The sequence below is a fragment of the Malurus melanocephalus genome, unplaced genomic scaffold (genome assembly GCF_030028575.1).
Source record: "Malurus melanocephalus ecotype Western Australia unplaced genomic scaffold, MMel_1.1 scaffold_269, whole genome shotgun sequence".
NCBI classification, from domain to species: Eukaryota; Metazoa; Chordata; class Aves; order Passeriformes; family Maluridae; genus Malurus; species Malurus melanocephalus.
This window is the reverse complement of record NW_026623501.1, coordinates 456,978-465,398: the sequence shown is the minus strand read 5'-3', so window position 1 is coordinate 465,398 and position 8,421 is coordinate 456,978. Positions and strand designations below refer to the sequence as shown.

Sequence of the window (8,421 nt, the reverse complement as noted above, 5' to 3'; positions counted from 1 at the left end):
ACCTGAGGCACATACACCCATCCTACCTGGCTGGTATTCCAACAGACAGGATCAGCCCAGCAGCTTTTGCTAGAAATCCATGCTGCTGATGAATATTCCCCTCCTGTGCTGCTGGTAGAGCCCAGGAGCCGTGTCCTGGGGGAAAGGTGGCTGCTCTCCACAGCTCTGCTGCCATTCCCCCGCCCCTGTGCCGGGCCCAGCCTGGCCCCCAGCGAGGCAGCAGATGCCAGACTCGGTATTTCGGTGCTGTGGGCGGCCCTGTGCCAGCAGCGTGTCCTCAGGGAACGCCACTGCTCGGGTCTCACCAGGGAGGGGTTTGCCTGGGGAGCGCCGGGGCCGTGGGAGTCGCTCCCGGGGGATGCCCGAGGTGTGGAAGGCGCTCCTGGATGGAAGGGGGCGGCTTTGGGATTTCAGGGAGGTTCCAGCTCCCCCTGCAAACTGCCAAGGCAGCTCTGGTGTAGGATGGATTAGTTGTGCTGCCCAAGAAACCTGCTCCCTAAGGGTAGGACAAGGGAATGGGAATGGGGAGATGCAGATCCACCCTGAAGGATCTCTGCAGACCCAGACTGGGCTGGGGCTATTTTTGGCAATTTTCTCTTTGTCCTCGTTTGAGATAAGCTGGCTCCCGGCAGCTCCAACAATTTGCCATATTTCTAAGAAAAKATGTGGGTGGCTTCCTGCAACTATTGAGCCCGCAAATTACGTAAAGAGGAGGGTGAAATTCCTTTTTCAGAGAAAAACATTGACATTTTCCCCCCCCAGGTTCTCTTTACAAATCCGTGTTGAATAATTGCAGCAGAGCGAGGCAGGAGGAAGGATTTCAGAAAGGGCAGAAGATTTCCTTTGGGTATTCTCCAAAAAATGCAGCCTTGTGTCTGGGAAATGCCCGAGCATTCTGCTTTCTAATCTGTCTTCTTTTCCAAAATAACCTTGCTAAAGACAGGAAAAGTTCTGCAGAGAAGCTGTGARCCTCGAGGAAGCTGCAGGGTGTACTTCTGCCAGAGCTTAACCTACGATGCCGACCTGGTGCCTTTCCTTATTTCACTGAAAAACCTCCCAATAACTCAGGGAGGGGTTTGGGATGAGCAGAAACCTCTTTTCCTCCTTGGGTCGCTGTTAGGATGGGAAATCCATCCGGGTCCATGTGCTGTGGGTGCCGTGGATCTCCCAGCAGGAGCTTCCCTGGGAGCAGCCTGGCCGTGAGCAGGGCTGGGTGATGCTGTGCGAGCGGCTGCGAAGGACTCACAGGAATTTCCGTGCGCTGTAACCCATATCCTGTCCTGGGAGTGATGACATCCCCCTCTCCCAGCTGATAACTTGTCTGTGTTGGTGCGTGGGCTCCTCATGGCAGCAGGGTTTGTGCTCGGCAGGAGGGAAGTGGGTCTGTCTGCGCTTGTCCTGACGCTGCGTGAGTCACTCAATGGTTAAACACAGTTTKGTGAGCTGGATGCTGGAAATTTTCCTTTTTTGTTCCTGATAGCCCTGAGCAACATCCTCAGCGACGGGGCTCTTCCCTGAACACTCCCAGCTCCAGCACTGACCACTAACAGGGGTGCCACAGCCATGCCTGGGCTGGCACAGTGAAGGGAGCCGGGCACAGGGCTCCGGCCATGGGTGCTGTGCCCAGGGTGAGGACAGATGGATGGGGGTGCTGGGGTGGKGAGCATTTCCAGATGTTGGGGTCAGGGCATTCCCAAATGGGGTCTGTATCTCAGGGGGTCCAGATGGGGAGCAGGGCTGGAGCTGCAGCTCAGGCTATGGGTACTGCTCCGATGTCTGTGGAAATCAGCACAGGCACAAACATCCTCAATGCTCCCTCTTCCCTTTACACAGGCCCTTGGATGCTGAACCTCTGCCCGGAAAAGAGAAATTCCATCAAAAGCCTGCTTGCTGACCCATCTCCCCTGGACACATCCCTCCATCTGGATCTCCACAGCCTGCCTGCTCCGGTGGCATCGTGCCTGATCTTCCTGCCTGCAGGAGCAGCAAAGCCGGGCTCGTGCCTGGCCCGTGGCTGCCCTCCCTCCCTCCCTCTCATGCTGCCCAAGCTCTGAGGAAGGTGGCAGGGAGGATCCGTGCCCCTGGCCATGAGGAGCTGTTTGGAATGCCCGTGGAGTGCCAGCGAAGGAAAGCAGTGAAGATGCTGAGGACAAGGCCCCAGCAGTTCCTCCACACTCAGCACAGCGAGGATGTGCAGCCCCCCTGTGCCTGTGGGACAGCCCAGGGGGACACTGAGGGGGACACTGAGGGGGACACTGAGGGGGACAGGAGCTGCTGGCAGGAGAGGGGGAGCAGAGTGGGGCAGAGCTGCCATCAGCTCCGGGATGCTCCAGCCTCTGAGCCTGGCGAGCAGAGGGCATGGAGGGGACTGATGGGGGGGAAATCAAGTGGGAGCTGCCAGAGGGACCCCCGGGGGCTCAATGGGGATGCTGCATCACCCCTGTTGAATGGCAGCAGCCTGCCTTTGGCAGATGAACCTGCAGCCCCCACCAAGGACCCTGGCTCTGCCCCAGGGCTGCCCCCCACAGCAGACAGCCCCACGGCCAACCCCAGCCATGAGTGGAAAGTGGTGAAGATCCAACGGGTCCTCATCAACCCTGACTTTGAGCCAAGGAAAGCAGGTAAGAGAACCCCCCCTTGGCCACTTTTGCCCCCAGAAAAATGCTGTTGTGCTCCTGATGAGAACACCCAGCTCTTCCCAGGGCAGGACTTCCCCTGGGTTAGAGGTTTCAGGCTCCCAGCAGAGCTGCTGGGACTATTTTAGCTTGAAATGATCTCTCTGGCCTTAAAAATAAGGAGGAATCTGTGGCTTTTCTCGGGAGGGGGGTGGGAAGGCAGCAGAYGGGTTCCCACCATCTCCAGGAGCTCAACCCATCCCTAAGATGGGCATGAACAGGATGGACTTTGCAGCCCTCACCCTGGTCATGGGGCTTGGTGGGACCCTGCCTGAGGCAAAGTGATCAGGACCAGCTCCTGTGGCACTGTTTGGGACAGGGACACCTCTCCTCCATTGAYTGGGGATGGCCCAGCATCCCTCACATGGCTTGGGGCCATTTCTGTCAGCCCCTGGTTTAAAATCTAAGCACTTTATTTCTGGCTGGTTGGTTCCTACAATGCTCTCTGCCATCGCCTCACTTCACAGCCCCATGCCACAGCTGTTCCTCTCAGCCACAGTGACACAAACACAGGGGCATTTCTGGGGTTACTGTGGCTGCTGCCATGCCTGGACTGCCCCACATCCCTGTGGGAGTTCCTCCCACAGAACCCATCCTCTTACAGGCATCGGACCCATTTTTAAACCCCCTCCTTTCTATTTTGCTCCAGCCCAGCTGTTATCTCAGCTGCCACACAGCGCTGGCAGGTGTGTCCCTGTCCCCATGGGATGGCGTTATCAGATGCCTCTGCTCAGCTCAGAGCCTGCTCTTCCCAAAGCAGCCCCCAGGGTGGGGTGGGATGGGGCAGGACCCACTGGGGATGCTCCACACGAACCCGATGTCCAGAGCCCACCCGCTGCCTTTCTGCAGCGTCAGACATCCTCAAAACCAGCGGCTCCTGGATGGGACTCAGCCTGGGGAGCTCAGCCAAGCCCTTTGGCTCACAGCTGCCCCAGCAGCATCGTGTTTCAGGGCTCAGCACACAAACCAGATGGACCCAAATAGTCTTCCCATTTCTCACTGCTCCGGGATGGCAGATCTGCGGTGGGGAAAGGTCAGGCCTGACTCTGTCCAGGCTCAGCATTTTCCTAATCCCCGCCGCCATCCAGCTCTTTTGCTGCCAGCCTGGAATTTTAAAGTAACTCAACAGGTTTGTTGGAAAGAGTTTGTCTGTCCCGTTTCCTCCCCCTCCAAGTGAGATCACCACCAGCCACTGCCTGCAGGACCCGTCAGACTTTCCAGAGCCTCCATGCAGGATGTCACTGAGGGTCCTGAGTGCTGGGAGCAGCTCTGGGACCTTGCAGAAAACCTGCAGGTTTGGGAWAGAGAGRTTTGGTTTGGTGCAGATGAAGGAGGGAAGGGCAGGTGCCCTCACAAGGGGTGCTGGGGCTGTCCCTGCAGCTGGGAGCTCACAGGAGCATCCCTGGGAGATGGCAGGAGTTTGCTCCTTTTCTCTTTAGCTGACTGGGGTGCAGGAACCCCCACCCCTTCCAGCTTCTTCAGGAGAAAAGGATGAATCCATGCACCCAGAGTGTGCAGGGCTGGCCCTGGGAGCCGGGAGCCAAAGGGGTGCCCCACCTCGAGCTCTGTGGAGCCACCCAGGCGGGTCCCAGGTGCCCCTTTGGTCCCCATCCAGCAGCCCAAGGCCAGGCTGGCTGCTCTCAAATATCCTGCACGGCGGCTCGGGCTGGTTGGCACCTCTCGGGGCAGGCTGAGGAGCGCAGAGCCCCGGGTAGAGGCAGCAGCTGGGAGATGCAGGAGGCAGGACTGGTTTCTCTGTCTGGTGTGCAAATAAAYGGAAGGTTTCGCTCCCTGGGGGCTGCAGAGCCAGCGCCAGGCTCCCTCAAAAACCAGGAARGCACAAAAAAGCACAGAGGGGCAGGAAGAAAGGAAATTAGAAAGGCAAAAAATCGAGCCAAGAGCTCATCCTGAGGTGTGGACAGGCATGGGAAGGGGGTGAGGCTGGTCTTGCCCGCAGCCAGGGAGCTCTGCAGCCTCAGCAGGAGCAGGGTGGTGGAGGTGGGAGGTGATGCTGGCTCCCCAGGGATCATCTTGCCCAGGACTCTGGTCCCCTTGTGATTGGGAGCAAACCACCCCTGGCAGAGGGGTTTTGGTGCTCTTCCACAGGAGCTCTCCAGAGCAGTGACACCCGTGCTGGATTTTTTTTTTCTCTGGATTTTTGTCTCCCTCCAAGTGCCGCAAAACTTTCGGCGCTGGGGAAACCTGCAGAAAGGGGAGGCTCCACATCCCCAGCAGCGTCTGAAACGTAAGGTGCTRTGGGTGGGAGGAGGGAAAAGGGGTGAAAGGCTGGGTAAAGGGGTGCCCAGGGATGGGCAAGAGGATGTTCAGGACTGTAAAGGGGAATGTGCTGGGCTGGGAGAGAGGGATGCCGCAGAATGGGATTAGGGGATGCCCCGGAGTGGGAAGAGGATGTAGAGAGCTGGGTAAGGGGATATCCCGAGGTGGGTAAGGGGATGCCCCGAGCTGGGTAAGGGGATGTCCCGAGCTGGGTAAGGGTATGTCCCGGCTGCCCTCACTCCGCAGTCCCGGGGTCAGGGCAGACCCAGCCGGGGCTAGAAGTGTCGGTGCAGGGACATCGGGGGCGGCAGGGCAGCTGCCGGTATCGGCGGGCGGGACCCACCCGTCCCGTCCCGTTCCGTCCCGTCGGTCGGTCTGTCGGGATGGGCAGGGGCAGGGGCAGGGACAGGGACAGAGACAGGGACAGGGGCAGGGACAGGGACAGGGACAGGGGCAGTGCCGGCGGGACCCGCCACCCCCCGGCCCCGGCCCCCGCCCGCCGCCCCCCCGGGCCCGCTCCGAGGGCGGAGCTGCCGCAACTTTCCTGCCCGCCGCCTCCTCGCCGGTGCAGTCGGGCTGCGCGGGGAGGCGGCACCGGCACCGGCACCGCGGGTACGGTGGGGCTGGAGGGGCCGGGGGGCGGGGGCCGGGGGGTGCCGGTGCAGCAGGGACGGGGGAGGCTGTGTGGGCACGCAGAGGGCAGCGCAGTGCGGGTGTCGGGGTCTGGGGGTGTCCGGGTGCCGGGGGTGGCAGCGCGCAGGGGGTGCATTGGGGTCCGGGGTGCTCAGGGGGGTTAACGGGGGTCCGGCGGTGCGTGCCCTGAACCCCCGTGGGAGCGCTGGTGGGCGAGGGGTGGGCGATGGGCGCACACAGCCGGGGCTGAGCGGGGTTTGTCGCCAGGAATGAGCGGGGCAGGTGTCGGTTCCCTCTGCCGGCACCCGGGTGTCCGATGTGGGGCGTGGGAGGCGCAGAGGGGACACACGGGAGGGGATGTGGAGGGACGTGGGGGTCCTGCTCGGGGCTCGGCAGGGTCGCGCCTCCCCGCTCCGCAGAACGTCTTCCCAGCGATGTCCCCTGTCCCCTGCGTCAGGGACATGACCTCCCCTGGCCATGCCACCCACGCTGGGGACACGAGGTCTGTCCCTCGGCTTGGCAGCCAGCAGGATGGATCCTTTACGGATTGTGCAAGGCACAGGCAAAGGCCCCGTTTCGTTTTGCTCCCTCCCCGCTGTGCCCACCCGACAGGGACACTCCGAGCCATTTGACCTTCTSTCGCCAGGCCAGCGCCTCTGGCTCTGGGCACCGGCCCGGCCGGGGCTGTCCCCAGGACAGGACAGCCTGGGACGGGTCACAGCGGGTTCAGGCAGCGGGCACAGTGGGGCTGGGACCCGCTTTGCAGGCAGGATGGAGTCCCCGTGGCACCCAGCCGTGAGATGGGATGGGATGGGATGGCTGTGCTGTGCTTGGGGTGGACGGATGGCAGGGCAGCCTGGGGGACTCTGCCCTGCTCCAGCCTCCTTTTCCGAAGATAAAAGCTTGATTTCAGCCAGCTGGGGAAGGTGCTGCCTCCACTTGTGTGGTGGCAACAGCCTCTTCTTGCCCAATGGGGACACAGGCAGGGCTGGGGCTGCTCACTGCATCCCCCGGGAAATGAGGAGGGGCAGGGACAGACAGCTCCCCTTCAAATTCAATCCACACCACCCCCTTCTCCTCCCCCTGAGTGGGAATTGGCTGCCCCAGGACTTGCTGCTTGGAGACTGTGGGGCCATTTCGGCAGGATTTGGGTGCTGAGTGCCGGGCTCACTGTGAGCCGGGAGGAGCGTGGGGAGKCAAACAGCTCCAAATCCAGCAAAGCCCCTGCGAACAGAGCTCAAGGAAAACTTGCAAGCACATCGAATTTTCTYGCTGTGCCACGTTTTGTCACTGGCAAAGGCACCCATGAAGAGAGGCCCAGCACAGAGAGTCTGCCAGGCAGGCGAGGTTGATCCCACCACAGCACCCGCCACTTGATCTTTGCGGGGCTGCAGGGCCAGCACCGATAAAAACTTTGTGGAGGTTTTGTATCTGGGTCATAGGAGGGTTGGAAGCTGGGAATGAGGCAGAAAATTGTCATCTTTTTATCCATATGTTTGAATCATATCCATTTCGAGCTCAGCTGTCTGTGCTACCCTCCGTGCTTTCCTCGCAGCAGATTATTTGGGATAACCGGGAGCTGGAGGGAAATGTGTGCACAGGCTTAAATGTGTGTGAGTTGGTACGCTTTGCAAAAAATCCTGCACAGCTGTAGCTGAGGCAAGGGGCCAGTTAGCTGCTCTGCCAAAAAACCTGCTTACATTTCCTCAGTGTCCAAAGTCCTCAGTGTTTGGGTGAAAACACTGGACCTCCTCTCCCCAGCATTTCCTGGCTGTGGATGTGCGCTGGGGTTTGTGTCAGGTGGCACAGACCRTGTCCCTCTGGAAATGGAATTTGTCTTGGTTTCACTCTTGGTTTTGCCAGTGGGATTTTGGCAGCAAGAGGCACCATTTGGGTGGACCCACAGAAAACCAAGTTATGTTTGGAAAGGGGGAAAAGTATTTGCTGGTTATGGATGGTGGGTGCTGTGCCAGGGGGTGGTCTGGTGGGACACCCTGGGCATGGCCATGGTGGGCTGCAGCCCTGGGATGGCAGAGCATCCAAACCTGGGGCATGCCAGGGACAGAGCCCACCCTGAAGAGTTTGGAGTCACATGGCAGCTGTGGAGTCACATGGCCCCAAGATTTCACAGGACCTGTTGCATCCTGCTGGTCCCATCAGGRCTTGGGGACCTCTTGGCTTCTGTGCACCAGGGCTGCTCACCAGGCACAGCTCCCACGTCACTGTTTTCCTTCCCGTGACATCCCASCCATGTCAAGACCATCAACTTTCACTGAATCTGTCAGTTCAGTGAAAATACAACCTAAGGATAAATTTTCAACCCATCCCAGCTCTTGGAGTCCATCTCAGGTCAGGATGGGTCACAGGCCTTGTCTGATACCTTCACCTTCATTTGGGGTGAAATGGTGATTCCTTTGCTGGCTGGACTGCAGACATCCTGCTSTAGCAGCCTTCGGGGAATCCATCATTTGCATGGAAAGCTGAGCTGGAAGGAATTCTTTTTCCCCATCTGTCCAGGAAGTGACAGCAACAAAAACGCCTTTCATCACCTTCGTCATCCTCGCTCTGGAGGAGAGAGCGCTGTGTGTGCTGTGGGAAGGATGACTGACAGCTCRGTAAGAAGCTGTTAAGCCCTGCACTTGGGGGATGTTCAGGAAGTCACCCCTGGAGCAACGGAAAACCTACAGAGCAAGTGTCTATATAAATATAAAGATAGAGATCTATAGGGTCCTCTGGCCAGAGCTGAAGTGTTAAACCAGAACATCACTTGGAGCTGCTCACGTGTGCCAGGACGGTGGCAGTTCCACAGGGAACAGGATGCACAGGGTAAAGAGCA

The 8,421-nt window shown here is 59.3% G+C and overlaps 1 protein-coding gene across 1 annotated transcript in view; it reads left to right on the top strand.

The window, feature by feature from the left end:
- Positions 1-8,421, top strand: part of SYNPO (synaptopodin) — a 21,787-nt gene that overhangs the window by 5,732 nt on the left and 7,634 nt on the right. The window contains exon 2 of the mRNA XM_057376089.1: positions 1,834-2,621. Within this exon, the coding sequence (XP_057232072.1) occupies positions 2,105-2,621 (517 nt within the window). The 5' untranslated portion in view covers positions 1,834-2,104. The remainder of the gene's footprint in view (positions 1-1,833; positions 2,622-8,421) is intronic.